General features: G+C 46.5%; 2 protein-coding genes across 2 annotated transcripts in view; both read left to right on the top strand.

The window, feature by feature from the left end:
• Window positions 1-5,950: 5,950 nt before the first annotated feature.
• On the top strand, window positions 5,951-14,391 carry batf2 (basic leucine zipper ATF-like transcription factor 2). Its single transcript, XM_064931057.1, has 3 exons — window positions 5,951-6,314; window positions 7,619-7,738; window positions 11,276-14,391. Exons 1-3 carry the CDS (start codon window positions 6,204-6,206, stop codon window positions 11,969-11,971), a joined length of 927 nt encoding a protein of 308 aa, XP_064787129.1. The 5' UTR covers window positions 5,951-6,203; the 3' UTR covers window positions 11,972-14,391.
• Window positions 14,392-14,490: 99 nt separating this feature from the next.
• Window positions 14,491-18,258, top strand: part of ppp2r5b (protein phosphatase 2, regulatory subunit B', beta) — a 47,135-nt gene continuing 43,367 nt past the window's right edge. Inside the window, exon 1 of the mRNA XM_064931056.1 lies at window positions 14,491-16,436. Coding sequence (XP_064787128.1) covers window positions 16,244-16,436 — 193 coding nt within the window. The 5' untranslated portion in view covers window positions 14,491-16,243. The remainder of the gene's footprint in view (window positions 16,437-18,258) is intronic.

Here is an 18,258-nt window from a genome sequence, read left to right as displayed (position 1 = left end):
GAGGTCTACAATTTTTTTTCTGAGGTCTTGGCTGATTTCTTTTGATTTTCCCATGATGTCAAGCAAAGAGGTACTGTGTTTGAAGGTAGGCCTTGAAATACATCCACAGTTTCACCTCCAATTGACTCAAATGATGTCAACTAGCCTATCAGAAGCTTCTAAAGCCATAACATAATTTTCTGGAATTTTCCAAGCTGTTTAAAGGCACAGTCAACTTGGTGTATGTAAACTTCTGACCCACTAGAATTGTGATACAGTGAATTATAAGTGAAATAATCTGTCTGTAAACAATTGTTGGAAAAATTACTTGTGTCATGCACAAAGTAGATGCCCTAACCAACTTGCCAAAACTATAGTTTGTAAACAAGACATTTGTGGAGTGGTTGAAAAACGAGTTTTAATGACTCCAACCTAAGTGTATGTAAACTTCCCACTTCATCTGTAAGTAGGCCTATGTCTACAGCCTATCCACGATCCGTGTCAGCGAAATTCCCCACGTTGATTGAAATTATGACTGTCTAATCCTACCTCTATATGGTATCATATCCCTAACAGTCTGTTTATTAAACTTGGTGGAATTGAAATCGTAATGAAATGTGTTTTTGACCCTCCAAAATTACCTGTTAAATTGTGTAAGTTTCAAAATTGTTATTTATCTGGAAAATGATATTCAAGCACAATTTTTTGAAACATTTTTGAATAATAATTATTAAAATGATTTTGAATAATAAAGTTATTAAAATGATTTGGAATAATAAAGTTATTCAAATGAATAGGATATCCATTTTTCAAAGGCTTTTGACAATGATATTTATTTTATTTGTGATTTGTTAGACAACACTGGGGAGTTTCTGCCGTTTGATTTTCATTGGTACATTCTGGGTTAATATTACTCAGAGAGAATATATGAAAGTTTGCAAAGCAATTCCACTTTCTATACTTTGTTATGTTATGAGACTGTTCCCTCTTTTCCAAGTTTACAAATGAATGACTTGAAGAATACTTTGTTATGTTATGAGATTGTTCCCTCTTTTCCAAGTTCACAAATTAATGATTTTAATCTTTTCGATAAAAAAATTCAACAATAAGTGGATACGTTTGGCAGTTAATGAAGTAATTTTGGGTGATTATAATTCAATATATTGCTATTGATGTTGTCACGATCATCGTATGAAGCGGAACAATGCGCAGCGTGGTATGAATGCATTCTTTTATTGAATGACGAAAGACACGACGTAAACTGAACAAGCTAACTAAACAACAAACGAACGTGACTGCTAATGAAACATAGTGCTAACATGCAACTAGACATAGACAATCACACACAACCCACAATGACAAAACAGGCTACCTAATTATGGTTCCCAATCAGACACAACAACTAACACCTGCCTCTGATTGAGAACCATACCAGGCCAAACACAGAAACAGACAAACTAGACATCCAACATAAAATGCCCACCCGGCTCGCGTCCTGACCAACACTAAAACAAGGAAAACACAAAAGAACTATGGTCAGAACGTGACAGTACCCCCCCCCAGCGCTCTGGCGCTGGACGTGGACCCCACTCCAGCGCTCTGGCGCTGGACGTGGACCCCACTCCATCATTGTCTTTGTCCACCTCCTTAACGTCCTTTGAGTGGCGACCCCCCTAAATGGCCCCACTGGACTGAGGGGCAGCTCGGGACTGAAGGGCAGCTCAGGACTGAGGGGCAGCTCGGAACTGAGGGGCAGCTCGGGACTGAGGGGCAGCTCGGGACTGAGGGGCAGCTCGGGACTGAGGGGCAGCTCGGGACTGAGGGGCAGCTCGGCACTGAGGGGCAGCTCGGGACTGAGGGGCAGCTCGGGACTGAGGGGCAGCTCGGGACTGAGGGGCAGCTCAGGACTGAGGGGCAGCTAGGGACTGAGGGGCAGCTCAGGACTGAGGGGCAGCTCGGAACTGAGGGGCAGCTCGGGACTGAGGGGCAGCTCGGGACTGAGGGGCAGCTCGGCACTGAGGGGCAGCTCGGGACTGAGGGGCAGCTCGGGACTGAGGGGCAGCTCGGGACTGAGGGGCAGCTCGGGACTGAAGGGCAGCTCCGGACTGACTGACGACTCTGGCAGATCCTGGCTGACTGGCGGCTCTGGCGGATCCTGGCTGACTGGCGGCTCTGGCGGATCCTGGCTGACTGGCGGCTCTGGCGGCTCTGGACAGGCTGGCGGCTCTGGCGGCTCTGGACAGGCTGGCGGCTCTGGCGGCTCTGGACAGGCTGGCGGCTCTGGCGGCTCTGGACAGGCTGGCGGCTCTGGACAGGCTGGCGGCTCTGGACAGGCTGGCGGCTCTGGACAGGCTGGCGGCTCTGGCGGCTCTGGACAGGCTGGCGGCTCTGGACAGGCTGGCGGCTCTGGCGGCTCTGGACAGACTGGCGGCTCTGGACAGGCTGGCGGGTCTGGTGGCTCTGGACAGACTGGTGGCCCTGGACAGACTGGCGGCTCTGGACAGACTGGCGGCTCTGGCGGCTCTGGAAAGACGGGAGACTCTAGCAGTTCTGGACAGACGGGAGACTCTAGCAGCTTTGGACAGACGGGAGACTCTAGCAGCTCTGGACAGACGGGAGACTCTAGCAGCTCTGGACAGACGGGAGACTCTGATGGTGCTGGACAGACGGGCAGCTCAGGCGGCGCTGGGCACGCGGCCAGCTCAGACGGCGCTGGAAGACTGTAGACTCCGGCAGCGCTGGACGGAGGAGCTCTGGCGCCTCTGGACATACCTAAATATGGTTCCCAATCAGAGACAGGTGTTAGTCATTGTCTCTGATTGGGAACCATATTTAGGTAGCCTGTTATGTGTTGGGTTTTGTGGGTGATTGTTCCTGTCTTTGTGTTTGTGGCACCAGATAGGACTGTTTTGGTTTTTTCACGTTTCTTGTTTTGTAGATTGTTGTACTTTCATCTTTATTAAAGATGTACAAAACTAACCACGCTGCATTTTGGTCCGCCTCTCTTTCACCAGAAGAAAACCGTTACAGAATCACCCACCAACCAAGGACCAAGTGGCGTGGTAAACAGAGGCAGCAGCAACAGCAGCAGCAGGAGAAGCGACAGAGGCAGCAGCAGCAGCAGCAGCAGCAGCAGCAGCAGTGGGAGAGGCTGCACTATTTGGAGAAATGCACTTGGGAGGAGATCCTTGATGGGAAAGGACCCTGGGCAGAGCCAGGGGAATATTGCCGCCCCAAAGCCGAGCTGGAGGCAGCGAAAGCAGAGAGGCGGCATTATGAGGAGCTAGCACGGCAGAGCGGCTGGAAGCCCGAGAGGCAGCCCCAAAAATGTATTGGGGGAGGCACAGGGAGAGTGTGGCAGAGTGAGGAGCCAGACCTGAGCCAACTCCCCCTGTTTACCATAAGGAGCCATGGATGTTATCGGAGCTATCGGCGAAGCTGAGGGCTGAGTCTGAGAGGGTCGAGGAGTTATTGGACAGAATGGTGGAGAGTGAACGGATGGGAGATGAGGAGACACTCGAGGAGGTGTTAATAGAATTGGGGGAGTGTGAAGAAAGAGAGCATTTGATTTGGCGTAGTATGCAAGGCATTCGCCCTGAGGTGCGTGTCCCCAGCCTGGTACCACCAGTGCCGGCACCCCGCACCAGGCTGTCTCTCCGTCCCATCAACACAGGTGCTCCCGCCTGTCCGGCGCTACCAGAGTTTCCGCCCCTCAGTCCAGAGGCGCCAGAGCCCCTCAGTCCAGAGGCACCAGAGCCCCTCATTCCAGAGGCGCCAGAGCTTCTCTGTCCGGCGCTGCCAGAGCTCCCGCCCCTCAGTCCAGAGGCGCCAGAGCCCCTCAGTCCAGAGGCGCCAGAGCCCCTCAGTCCAGAGGCGCCAGAGCTCCTCAGTCCAGCGCTGCCAGAGCCTTCCTCTCCAGCGTTGACGGAGCTTCCCGTCTGCCCAGCGCCGCCGGAGCCACCCGTCTGCCCAGCGCCATCAGAGTCGCCAGTCTGTCTAGCGCCGACAGTCAGCCAGGAGCCGCCAGTGCCGCCAGTCAGCCAGGAGCCGCCAGTGTCGCCAGTGCCCAGCACCGCCTGAGCTACCCGTCTGCCCAGCGCCATCAGAGTTGCAGATCTGCCCAGAGCCGCCTGAGCTACCCGTCTGCCCAGCTCCATCAGAGACGCCAGTCTGCCCAGCGCCGCCAGTGCCACCAGTCTGCCAGGAGCCGCCAGTGCCGCCAGTCAGCCAGGAGCCGCCAGTGCCGTCAGTCAGCCAGGATCCGCCAGAGCCGCCAGTCTGCCAGGATCCGCCAGAGCCGCCAGTCTGCCAGGATCAGTTAGATCCGCCAGTCAGCCAGGATCTGCCAGTCAGCCAGGATCCGCCATTCAGCCAGGATCCGCCAGTCAGCCAGGATCTTCCAGATCAGCCAGGATCCGCCATTCAGCCAGGATCCGCCAGTCAGCCAGGATCTGCCAGAGCTGCCTGTCAGCCAGGATCTGCCGGAACCACCAGTCAGCCAGGATCTGCCAGAACTGCCAGTCAGCCAGGATCTGCCAGAACCACCAGTCAGCCAGGATCTGCCAGAACTGCCAGGATCTGCCGGAACCACCAGCCAGCCAGGATCTGCTAGATCCATCAACCTGCCCGAGCTTCCTCTCAGTCCCGAGCTTCCTCTCACTCCCGAGCTTCCCCTCAGTCCCGAGCTTCCCCTCAGTCCGGAGCTGCCCCTCAGTCCAGTCGGGCCCGTTGTTAGGGTTCCTAGGCCAAGGTTAGCGGCGAGGGTCGCCACTCAAGGGACGCTAAGGAGGTGGACTAAGACAATTATGGAGTGGGGTCCACGTCCAGCGCCAGAGCCGCCACCGCGGACAGATGCCCACCCAGACCCTCCCCTATAGGTTTAGGTTGTGCGTTCGGAGTCCGCACCTTGGGGGGGGGGGGGGTACTGTCACGTTCTGACCATCGTTCGTGTGTGTTTTCTTTGTTTTAGTGTTGGTCAGGACGTGAGCTGGGTGGGCATTCTATGTTGTGTGTCTGGTTTGTCTATTTCTATGTTTGGCCTGATATGGTTCTCAATCAGAGGCAGGTGTTAGTCGTTGTCTCTGATTGGGAACCATATTTAGGTAGCCTGTTTTGTGTTGGGTTTTGTGGGTGATTGTTCCTGTCTTTGTGTTTGTGGCACCAGATAGAACTGTTTTGTTTTTTTCACGTTTCTTGTTTTGTAGATTGTTGTATTTTCACCTTTATTAAAGATGTACAAAACTAACCACGCTGCATTTTGGTCCGCCTCTCTTTCCCCAGAAGAAAACCACTACAATCGTTGTAATTCCGATCATAACAATTTTATTAACATTATTATTCTTTTGGCCAAAAATTATATTCGGAAATGTAAATGGGTAGAAAAATGTTTTTTTTTTCTTTCCCATTTTTCTTTTCATTGAACTGCTACAATTTTATAAATCCCTCAAAATTCTGAAACTTAAAAAGTTGGAAACATTATGAGTAGTCATGTCTCTGAATGTCTGTTAATAATGTCTCATTGCCTTGTCAAATATAAATTATCTGCTGAATTATTGTTATTTGTATTATTTCAACCCAAAACAATTGGGGGGTTCAACTGGTGTTCTATTTATTTTTTCATTGTATTCACAGGAATGTCCCTGTGTTGATGTGGAATATTGTTATATGATTATCGCAATAAAAAATACATTATAATAATACAACAAAAATAATAATAGATAAATCGCCGCGTTTCTGCTTGATATTCTCTACACTTCCTACCATTCATAAAATTCCCAGCACGTAGTGTCGAAATAAAAGCACGGTCAAATATGGTCATGTCCGCCGCGCGCCCATTGATCAACTTCCTCCTGTTACTTTGCAACCATGCAATTTAAAATAAACTGAAACTGAAAGCACAAGACCCTAGCCCCCTCCCTCCCTTTCCCTCCTTAAGGTTCTGCCCTATTTTACAAACAGGTGGGCGGTTTCTACAAACATTATAAGAGTGAAAGGACGTTCCAGCTTCTGCAATACAAGCGTAAAGAGACGTCTGCAGGTAAACTGACAGTCAATATCCTGCCCATTTATCCAAGAAGGCGCTGTAGGGTTTTACAACAAGTTGAGAAGATCATAGCAATACCGTAGTCCCCATATCCAGTCGTGAAAAGGAAATGCATACATCTTTGCCCGTGGCCGTTTAGAAACGTTCCTTGTATTTGCTGCTGCGGTTAACGGTGCGCCATATGGGACCATTACTAACAGATATGCCGCTGGTGGCATCCTTCATCGACTCGCGATCAGAAGGCAGCGGCACGTCTTTCTCCGGTGAGGACTGCCCAAGCCCATCTGAATCGGTAAGTTACACTGTTTATTGGGATATTAATAGCAAGTCGTTGCATAATACATCACTTATAGTCTAGTATAAGTATTAAGATAATGAAATTATGATCAAATTGTTTGTGATGCTGGTGTAATACTTTCTCAGTTCTGCATCTGTAGTAGACTATAAAACAGCAACCAGTGTTCCTATATGATGTGCAGGGTTTTGTTCCAGCCCAGCAGTAAAACATTTGCAGCACATCTTGTAGCTTTCCACCACCAAAAGGGGTTATAACCTGGTCGTACAGCTGGTCAGATCACTAGTTATATATCACCTGAGTGTACAGGTGGTCAGATCACTAGTTATAGATCACCTGAGTGTACAGTTGGTCAGATCACTAGTTATAGATCACCTGAGTGTACAGGTGGTCAGATCACTAGTTATAGATCACCTGAGTGTACAGGTGGTCAGATCACTAGTTATAGATCACCTGAGTGTACAGGTGGTCAGATCACTAGTTATAAATAATTTGGGCATACAGGTGATCAGATCACTAGTTATAGATCACCTGAATGTACAGGTGGTCAGATCACTAGTTATAGATCACCTGAGTGTACAGGTGATCAGATCACTAGTTATAGATCACCTGAGTGTACAGCTGGTCAGATCACTAGTTATAGATCACCTGAGTGTACAGGTGATCAGATCACTAGTTATAGATCACCTGAGTGTACAGCTGGTCAGATCACTAGTTATAGATCACCTGAGTGTACAGGTGGTCAGATCACTAGTTATAGATCACCTGAGTGTACAGGTGGTCAGATCACTAGTTATAGATCACCTGAGTGTACAGGTGGTCATATCACTAGTTATAGATCACATGAGTGTACAGGTGGTCAGGTCACTAGTTATAGATCACCTGAGTGTACAGGTGGTCAGATCACTAGTTATAGATCACCTGAGTGTACAGGTGGTCAGATCACTAGTTATAGATCACATGAGTGTACAGGTGGTCAGATCACTAGTTATAGATCACCTGAGTGTACAGGTGGTCAGATCACTAGTTATAGATCACATGAGTGTACAGGTGGTCAGATCACTAGTTATAGATCACCTGAGTGTACAGGTGGTCAGATCACTAGTTATAGATCACCTGAGTGTACAGGTGGTCAGATCACTAGTTATAGATCACCTGAGTGTACAGGTGGTCAGATCACTAGTTATAGATCACCTGAGTGTACAGGTGGTCAGATCAGCAGATAAAGATCACCATTTTATTTTTATTAAGGTGTATTATAACCTGTATGTTACTGAGTTGATCACACATTTTATTTCCAGGAGAGAGGAGGACAGAAAGGAGTGAGTGTGGACCGGAGAGGTAAAAGAAGAGTGAAGAACAGAGATGCTGCCAGGAAGAGCAGGAAAAAACAGACGGAGAGAGCAGACATCCTCCACCAGGTACTGGAACTACACACTACTCCTTTATCTTTAACCCAGATTTCTCTCCTCTTCTTTATCCTCTCTTTCTCTCATGTTCTTTGTTCTCTCTAACTCTCTTTTCCTTTCTCTTTTTCTTTCTCTCTCTCACTTCTTAACTTGACTTGTATATTTTCAGTTTCTCTCTTTCATCCTCAACTCTCTCTCTCGCTCTCATTTATATTTAAATGTAATGTCTTTATTGACATGGGAAACATATGTTTACATTGTCAAAGCAAGTGAAATAGATAATAAACAAAAGTTAAACAAAAAATGAACAGTAAACATTACACTTTCAAAAGTTCCAAAAGAATTGAAGACATTTCAAGTGTCATATTATGTATATCTCTTTATCTCTCTCTCTCTTTATCTCTCTCGGTCTCTCTTTACCTGTTTCTCTCTCTTTATCTCTTTCTCTCTCTTTATCTCTCTCTCTTCATCTGTCTCTCTCTCTTTATCTCTCTCTGTCTCTTTATCTCATGCATGTGGTTTATAGTAAGGCTGGTTACTCACAGAGAGGGATCGATAACTATGGTGTGTGTGTGATGCAATCTGCCTGTGCAGTCAGAGCATTTCTGGGAAACCCTTGCTCTAAAGAGAAACCCTCCCTGCCTCTCTCCTCCCCCTCTCACCCTCCCTGCCTCTCTCCTCCCCCTCTCACCCCTCCCTGCCTCTCTACTCCCCCTCTCACCCCTTCCCGCCTCTCTCCTCCCCCTCTCACCCCTTCCCTGCCTCTCTCCTCTCCCTCTCACCCTCCCTGCCTCTCTCCTCCCCCTCTCACCCCTCCCTGCCTCTCTCCTCCCCCTCTCACCCCCCTTCCCTGCCTCTCTCCTCTCCCTCTCACCCTCCCTGCCTCTCTCCTCCCCCTCTCACCCCTCCCTGCCTCTCTACTCCCCCTCTCACCCCTTCCCGCCCTCTCTCCTCCCCCTCTCACCCCTTCCCTGCCTCTCTCCTCTCCCTCTCACCCTCCCTGCCTCTCTCCTCCCCCTCTCACCCCCTCCCTGCCTCTCTCCTCCTCCCCCTCTCACCCCCTCCCTGCCTCTCTCCTCCCCCTCTCACCCCTCCCTGCCTCTCTACTCCCCCTCTCACCCCTTCCCGCCTCTCTCCTCCCCCTCTCACCCCTCCCTGCCTCTCTCCTCCCCCTCTCACCCCTCCCTGCCTCTCTCCTCCCCCTCTCACCCCTCCCTGCCTCTCTCCTCCCCCTCTCACCCCTTCCCTGCCTCTCTCCTCTCCCTCTCACCCTCCCTGCCTCTCTCCTCCCCCTCTCACCCCTCCCTGCCTCTCTACTCCCCCTCTCACCCCTTCCCGCCTCTCTCCTCCCCCTCTCACCCCTTCCCTGCCTCTCTCCCCTCCCCCTCTCACCCCTCCCTGCCCTCTCCTCCCCCTCTCACCCTCCCTGCCTCTCTCCCTCCCCCTCTCACCCCTCCCTGCCTCTCTCCTCTCCCTCTCACCCCTCCCTGCCTCTCTCCTCCCCCTCTCACCCCTCCCTGCCTCTCTCCTCCCCCTCTCACCTCTCCCTGCCTCTCTCCTACCTTCTCACCCATCCCTGCCTCTCTCCTCCCTCCCTCACTCACTCTCTCCCTTCCTCATAGTACACTACATAGGGAATAGAGTGGCAACTTTAATTATGACACTCACACCACCACCAGCTAACTACTGAAACTACACACTACTGTTTTACCATGTAGCGCTGTAGCTAACTACTGGAACTACACACTACTGTTTTACCATGTAGCGGTGTAGCTAACTACTGGAACTACACACTACTGTTTTACCATGTAGCAGTGTAGCTAACTACTGGAACTACACACTACTGTTTTACCATGTAGCGGTGTAGCTAACTACTGAAACTACAGACTACTGTTTTACCAGGTAGTGGTGCAGCTAACTACTGGAACTACACACTACTGTTTTACCATGTAGCAGTGTAGCTAACTACTGGAACTACACACTACTGTTTAACCATGTAGCGCTGTAGCTAACTACTGGAACTACACACTACTGTTTTACTATGTAGCTAACTACTGGAACTACACACTACTGTTTTACCATGTAGCGGTGTAGCTAACTACTGAAACTACACACTACTGTTTTACTATGTAGCGGTGTAGCTAACTACTGGAACTACACACTACTGTTTTACCAGGTAGCGGTGTAGCTAACTACTGGAACTACACACCACCAACATGTAGCTTTCCTTCTTCCAGTGTGAAAGTAGCTTCCCCAACACCGACAGTCAGACACACACATTTTTATAGGGCCATTTAGTTCAGAAACTCTGCAGGCTATCCCTAACCTCTGTCCTAGAATCAGAGCCAACTTTCACTTTCTCTCTCTTCAAACCACAATTACTCTGTCTAAGAACGGAATGTTCCACCAGTGGAATGAAGTCAGCTCCAAAGGGACTGGGGCAGTGACCATTTAAAAATTATTTTTTTATTGTTTTGTCTCTGTACTCCAGTACTTTGGATTTTAAATGATACAATTACTACGAGGTTAAAGTGCAGACTGTCATCTTTAATTTGAGGGTATTTTCATACCAGGTGAACAGTTTAGAAATTACAGCACTTTTTGTACATATCCCCCCCCCCCCCTTCAGTTCAGTATTTGGTCCCATATTCATAGCATGTATTGACGACATCAAGCTTGTGACTCTACAAATTTGTTAGATGCATTTGCTGTTTGTTTTTGGTTGTGTTTCAGATTATTTTGTGCCCAATAGAAATGAATGGTAAATAATGTATTGTGTCATTTTGGAGTCACTTTTATTGTAGATAAGAATGTAATGTTTCTAAACACGTCTACATTAATGTGAATGCTACCATGGTTACGGATAATCATGAATGAATCGAGTGAGAAAGTTACAGACGCACAAATATCATACCTGCAAATATCATACATGCTAACCTCTCACCATTACAATAACAGTGGAGGTTAGCATGCCCCCATGACATGCTAACCTCTCACCATTACAATAACAGTGGAGGTTAGCATACCCCCATGACATGCTAACCTCTCACCATTACAATAACAGTGGAGGTTAGCATACCGGCATGACATGCTAACCTCTCACCATTACAATAACAGTGGAGGTTAGCATACCCCCATGACATGCTAACCTCTCACCATTACAATAACAGTGGAGGTTAGCATTTTGGGCGGGGATGTATGATATTTGTGTCTAACTTTGTCACTCATAATTATTCATTATTTACCATTCATTTGTCTCAATACTTTTGGTCCCTAAAATGAGGGGGACTACGTACAAAAAAGTTAATTAATTTCTAAACGGTTCACACGATAAGGATGAGAACACCCTCAAATTAAAGATGACAGTCTGCACCTTAACCTCGTAGTCACTGTCTGATTTAAAATCCAAAGTTCTGGAGTACAGAGCCAAAACAACAACAACAAAAATGTCACTTTTGTAGCTCACTGTAGGTTTGTGTGCGTTTGCATATTAGTATTTCTAATAATAGCAATGCTAACCAACATATCTCTCTCTTTCTCTCTCTCTAGGATCTACAGACCTTGGAAAGTTCTAACTCAGCTCTAGAGAAGGAGATTGCTGATCTGAGAAGAGAGTTCCAGCTCTACACAGCCACCCTGGAGCAACATGAATCTGCCTGCACCCTCCGGCCCTCCTCTATACCCGCCAATATCCCCTGCTGCCAGATCCTGTCCCCCTCCGCGTCATCTATTGCCCCTGTGACTACCCCTGCGCCCGCTGTGTCCCCTCAAACTACCCCGGCACCCGCTGTGTCCCCTCAAACTACCCCGGGCTCTCTTCTTGCCCCAGTACCTGGAGGGCAGAGGGCTTGTTTACCTGTCCCCACTCTCGTCACTGTTCCTTCAACTGCCCATGTGACTAACCCCTACCCTTTGCTTTCCACTCTATATTCCCCAATATCTAATATTGCCTCTCTGATTGCCCCAAACAATATTTGTGCCTCTCCAATTACCCCAAAAACTAATATTTCCCCTCTAACTACCTCAATAAATAATCTTGCCCATCCAACTACCCCAAGAACTAATCTTGCCCCTCCAACTATCCCTGCTCCTACTCTGTCACCCATCTCCTACCCTCTGACCATGTACTCTCTGAGCTTGTCTACCCCAGCCATTGAACCCCCAATAGAATTGTCCCTCTCCGACATCCTGGACAGTCCTGATTGGCTCTGCGACCCTGCATCACCCACCTGGGGCGAGTTCTAATGGACCAATCACACTGTTTGGCGAATGGTTGGAAGCAGTCGGTGGTTGCTGGGCCCTATTGCCTCTGACCACAGAACATCAGTACTGATTTTTTGGCAATTTTCTGACGAATCTCCACGTTGAATCTCCACGTTGAATCTCCACTGTCTGTCGACAGACAACCACCAGGTGATCTACAGCCAACGTCTGGGATGATGTGTCCTTCATGGAGTAAGATTCCTGGCACCCTGTGAAAGACTCATTTAGGTTTCTGTAGAAAAGAACAGAAAGACACTTAAAATTGATGGACTCTGGTGTTTGGTACATGTATATACCAAGCACATGCAATGGTTGTTCACATCTTGTGAGGAATTCTGTAGCTGTTATGTTGATTTACGGTTTGTGTTTTTGAATAACCGGCCCTGTTCATTGGTCATAACAGACTATTGGCCCTGATCATGGATCATAACAGACTATTGGCCCTGTTCATTGGTCATAACAGACTATTGGCCCTGTTCATTGGTCATAACTGACTATTGGCCCTGTTCATTGGTCATAACAGACTATTGGCCCTGATCATTGGTCATAACTGACTATTGGCCCTGATCATTGGTCATAACTGACTATTGGCCCTGTTCATTGGTCATAACAGATTATTGGCCCTGATCAACTTCTTTGAGAGTAGAATAATTGATTGATTGATTGTAATAATCTTTTTAACTCTTCATTAGAACCTCACATATTGAGTTAATTTATTTGTGTATAAAATTAACAATTCAATGGACTTTCAAACCTTTTAAGTGTGATTTTAATTAATTGTAAAAAGCTGCAAATGTATTGAACAGGCTATAGACAAAACAAATAGCATATGACTATATTTGGAAAACCACATCTCGTACAATATAAACTATATATATCCCAGATTTAGGTTTAAACATAGGATATACAGGTAACTGCCAAAATAAGGGAAACTCCAACATAAAGTGTCTTAATGAGATGTTGGGCTGCCGCCAGAACAGATGCATCTTGGGTAGTGCCTTCAGAAAGTATTCAGACCCCCTTGACCTTCTCCACATTTTGTTACGTTACAGCCTTATTCTAAATTTGATTAAATTGTCTTTTTTCCTCATCAATCTACACACAATACCCCATAATGTGAAAGCAAAAAGAGGGTTTTAGAAATGTTTGCAAATATATAAAAAAAAAAAAAAAAAAAAAAATTTACATTCACATTTACATAGGCATTCGGACCATTTACTCAGTACTTTGTTGAAGCACCTTTGGCAGCGATTACAGCCTGGAGTTCTCCCATTGTTCTCAGCAGATCCTCTCAAGCTCTGGCAGTTAGGATGGGGGGCGTTGCTGCACAGCTATTTTCAGAAAATTAACACGTGAAAAGATTCTGGGGATGAACGTGGACACGTCTTCAATATGTACCCATTGTTTTTAATATATACAGTTGAAGTCGGAGGTTTACATACACTTAAGTTGGAGTCATTAAAACTTGTTTTAAAGGCAAGAATGGCCTTCTATGCCATCAAAAGGAACATAAAATTTGACTTACCAATTAGGATCTGGCTAAAATTACTCCGCTCACCAACCAAGAATTCACAAAATGAGACAAACACCAAATTGAGACTCTACATGCAGAATTCTGCAAAAATATCCCCAGTGTACAATGTGAAACACCAAATAATGCATGCAGAGCAGAATTAGGCCGATACCCGCTAATTATCAAAATCCAGAAAAGAGCCGTTCCATTCTACAACCACCTAAAAAGAAGCGATTCCCAAACCTTCCATAACAAAACCATCACCTACAGAGAGATGAATCTGGAGGAGAGTCCCCTAAGCAAGCTGGTCCTGGGGCTCTGTTCACAAACACAAACAGACCCCACAGAGCCCCAGGACAGCAGCACAATTAGACCCAACCAAACCATGAGAAAACAAAAATATAATTTCTTTACACATTAGAAAGAATTAACAAAAAAAACAGCACAAACTAGAATGCTATTTGGCACTAAACAGAGAGTACACAGCGGCAGGCAGAATACCTGACCACTGTGACGGACCAAAACTTAAGGATAGCTTTGACTATGTACAGACTCAGTGAGCATAGCCTTGCTATTGAGAAAGGCCGGCTATGAATGAGGTGGAAACTGCCACAAGAAAAGGGCAACCAGTGAAGCAGAATCACCATACAACCCATATTTATGTTTATTTATTTTCCCTTTTATACTTTAACTATTTGCGCATAGTTACAACACTGTATATAGACATAATAGGATCTTTGAAATGTCTTTATTCTTTTGGAACTTTTTGAGTGTAATGTTAACTGTTTATTTTGTACTGATTATTTTACTTTTGGTTTGTTACCTATTTCACTTGCTTTGGCAATGTAAACATATGTTTTCCATGCAAAATAAAGCCCCTTGAATTGAATTGGATTGATAGACGGAGAGAGGAAACATTACCACGCCACTGGAGAGACACCGAGCACTGGTCATGAACGGTAACGGCTGCTAACCGGGTTGATACAGATGATTCCTTCACAAACAAAGCGCGTGTGGACACCGGGCACGAGAGCGTGAGCGAGGCTAGAATCAATAGCCGAAAGTGTTTACCTCGTCTGTGAGACACGGTAGACACGCGCAGAGGCGAGGGAAGGAAGGGAGGAAAAGGGGGTGAGAAGGAGGAAAAACAGACAGCGGTGAACAATCGGTGGGTGTATCTTAGCTAGAGGAACAGAAGGAGCGCAGGTCGGATAAAAGGATAAACGCGGCTCTTTTTTTATATTTTAAAGATGGGGGAGTGAAAGAGCGTGTGCGCCCGTCGTGTCATAACGCATCCACCGACTAGCCCAAGACAAGCGCGCCACCGTCCGTCCATGGCGTAAAAACAGGGGGTAAGTCTACATAAATATAACTGAAATAATTAAATAATTCGCTGTGGAGAGAAGAGCGTCATCCGCAGTGTGTCTCTCTCTCCTTGCACCACCTAAGTGCAGCTGAGACAGAAGAGAGACGAGGATACAGCAGGGAGGGGAGAGAGAGAAACCGCTTCCCTTACCGAATCAAGGAGAGAGGAGACGCGACTTGCAGACGGAAAATAACGGGAATATACCTAACGTATCTGTGACCAACCGGCACTGCGAAGGTTTTGGAGGTGTTTTTAACGGTGAGCAGGGATTCGGTGTTGCAGCGGCCTACCTGAAGAACCGCACATGTCGGCACGTTCGAGCACCCCATCTCCATCCCCGCCCTGCGCGGAGCCCTGTTCGGTCTGAAACGGCAGGGCCAGGCTGGTTACCGAATATCGGAACCGTTCACGGAACCGGGGAACAGTGATGCGTTATCGAAGCGGAATCAGATCGACGATTTTATGATATGAGTCTGGTATGACCTAATCAATTAATGATTTATTATTCATTGATGTGGACGGACCAATCAAACGACTGATTTTATGGATTCATGTTGTTGACGTTTTCTTGAATGGAATGATTCCAATAACCGGTGCTCTGGTAGTTCTGCTTTATCGGTGTGATGTGCTTTATGTAAGGATCCATACTCTATAGGCTAGGCTATATCCATGACAGAAATATATAAATAAATACCAAATTTAGTCCGATGACAAGCTGATGACGCCAATACGGCAAAGCAACCCTCACAGTTGTAACCTAAATAATCCACGTGCTTCTTCCTGTCCATCAGTAGATACATGGATCATTTCCGTTAGATCAATGCGTTTGTCTTTTGTGTAAAAATATGTTTCGTTATTTCAAAAACGACTGGAGCAACGTTTTTCTCCTCCCTCGGCTGTATTGAGACGGTATAGGCAGCAGGCAGGCAGTCACAAGGTGCGAAACGAATTGAACTTCAAGCAACAGCAGAACACACACACACACACACACCAGCCTATTTATTTTACCCCCCTGTCCTCTAATCTTCCATCCATCCATCTCTGGACTGCAGCACTCCGTCTCTATCCCTTCCTTCCTTCCTTCCTTCCTTCCTTCCTTCCTTCCTTCCTTCCTTCCTTCCTTCCTTCCTTCCTTCCTTCCTTCCTTCCTCCTTCCTTCCTCCCTCCTTCATCCAATTCCTCACTATGTTCTATTCCCAGATTATCCATTTTGATTTTAAAAAATAATTACGTATTGGCTCCATAAGAGGTTTTAAAAAAGAGTTTTTCGCCTCCATCCTGTACACCTCTCCTTCACTATCCTATCATCGGTGCATCTGGTCACACACACTTGACACACACACACCGGGCCGCTCGCTAACACGGCACGGCCACGATGGAGACGACTAAACTACCCCCGACCAGCCCTTCCTCCCCGACCACCGGGTTCTCGGTCCCATCAGCGGAGAAGGTGGATGGGTTTCCCCGGCGGTCGATGCGCAGAGCCCGGCAGAGGCGCTCCCACTCCTCGTCCCAGTTCCGCTACCAGAGCTCCCAGGTCGAGCTGACGCCGCTGCCGCTACTCAAAGGTGGGTTGTATAGTCCTACCTCCTCGTCAAGGTCTATTCTGTTTACGCCTGTTGTAGGAGGCTACTATTTTAAGTCATATACCTCCGCGTCAATGTATTTGATCTTTGTCTTGTCTTATTCTATGTACACTCTAAGAGAAAAAGGTGCTATCTACAACCTAAAAGGGCTCATCAGCTGTCCCCATAGGAGAACCCTTTGAAAAAACAACAACATTTTGGTTCCAGGTATTACCCTTTTTGTATTCCACATAGAACCCTTTCCACACAGGGCTCTACATGGAACCCAAATGGGTTCTTCCTGGAACCAAAAAGAGTTGTACCTAGAACCAAAAATGGGTCTCCTATGGGGACAGCCAAAGAACCATTTTGGAACCATTTATTCTAAGAGTGTTCCTGGAGGGATATCTTCCTGTAGGTTTTAACTCCAACTCTGTTCCTGGAGAGATATCTTCCTGTAGGTTTTATCTCCAACCCTGTTCCTGGAGAGATATCTTCCCGTAGGTTTTAACTCCAACCCTGTTCCTGGAGAGATATCTTCCTGTAGGTTTTAACTCCAACCCTGTTCCTGGAGAGATATCTTCCTGTAGGTTTTAACTCCAACCCTGTTCCTGGAAAGAGACCCTTCGCCCAACACCAGTTGTAATTAGCCTGATGCAGCTTATCAACCAGTTAACTATTAGAATCATGTGCGCTAGAATACGGTTGGAGCTACTAGTTGTAGTTGTAGTTCTAGGTGTAGTTGTAGTTCTAGGTGTAGTTGTGGTTGTAGTTCTAGTTGTGGTTGTAGTTCTAGTTGTAGTTGTAGTTCTAGTTGTGGTTGTAGTTCTAGTTGTCGTTCCAGGTGTAGTTCTAGTTCTAGGTGTAGTTCTAGATGTAGTTATAGTTGTAGTTCTAGGTGTAGTTGTAGTTCTAGGTGTTGTTGAAGATGTAGTTGTAGTTCTAGTTGCAGTTGTAGTTCCAGGTGTAGTTCTAGTCCTAGGTGTAGTTCTAGATGTAGTTATAGTTGTAGTTCTAGGTGTTGTTGTAGGTGTAGTTCTAGTTGTAGTTGTAGTTCTAGGTGTTGTTGTAGGTGTAGTTCTAGTTGTAGTTCTAGTTGCAGTTGTAATTCCAGGTGTAGTTCTAGTCCTAGATGTAGTTCTAGATGTAGTTATAGTTGTAGTTCTAGTTGTAGTTGTAGTTCTAGGTGTTGTTGTAGGTGTAGTTATAGTTGTAGTTGTAGTTCTAGGTGTTGTTGTAGGTGTAGTTCTAGTTGTAGTTGTAGTTCTAGGTGTTGTTGTAGGTGTAGTTCTAGATGTTGTTGTAGGTGTAGTTCTAGATGTAGTTATAGTTGTAGTTATAGGTGTAGTTGTAGTTCTAGGTGTTGTTGTAGGTGTAGTTCTAGTTGTAGTTGTAGTTCTAGGTGTTGTTGTAGGTGTAGTTCTAGTTGTAGTTCTCATATTAAGCACGATAGAATAATAACATACAACTATCATTATTATAAGAATCTCAATTTATTTAGAGTCTAAAACATCCCTGTAGGTAAAACCCAGAGAGGAGTGCTGATCTAGGATGAGTTTTGTCTTTGAGATAATAATGAATAAAGGGAACCTGGTCCCAGATCAGGTCTCCTAATCCGAGACGCTTTGTGACTACAGGCTCCATATTATAATAACAATACCATTGGATTTAGAATAATGCAGTACTAGAAACATTCGTCCTCTAGAGCTCCACGTCTCCCTCAGACTGGCTGTTAGCCTTGCGCTCCTGCCCAGCTTTGATGTCCTCCCCTGGGGCTACAGCATCAGCCTCCCTCTCTGGTCATGGGTCTCCATGCTTTAGCTAA

Source organism: Oncorhynchus masou, chromosome 23 (genome assembly GCF_036934945.1).
Source record: "Oncorhynchus masou masou isolate Uvic2021 chromosome 23, UVic_Omas_1.1, whole genome shotgun sequence".
In the NCBI taxonomy this organism is placed as follows: Eukaryota; Metazoa; Chordata; class Actinopteri; order Salmoniformes; family Salmonidae; genus Oncorhynchus; species Oncorhynchus masou.
This window is presented reverse-complemented; position numbering and strand designations above follow the sequence as displayed.

Bases quoted from the DNA above. Each gene is read 5' to 3' on its own strand.
- batf2 (XM_064931057.1), top strand. From the start codon at position 6,204: ATGGGACCATTACTAACAGATATGCCGCTGGTGGCATCCTTCATCGAC. The intron at 6,315-7,618 runs GTAAGTTACACT...TTTTATTTCCAG, and splicing joins GCCCAAGCCCATCTGAATCG to GAGAGAGGAGGACAGAAAGG. The intron at 7,739-11,275 runs GTACTGGAACTA...CTCTCTCTCTAG, and splicing joins GAGCAGACATCCTCCACCAG to GATCTACAGACCTTGGAAAG.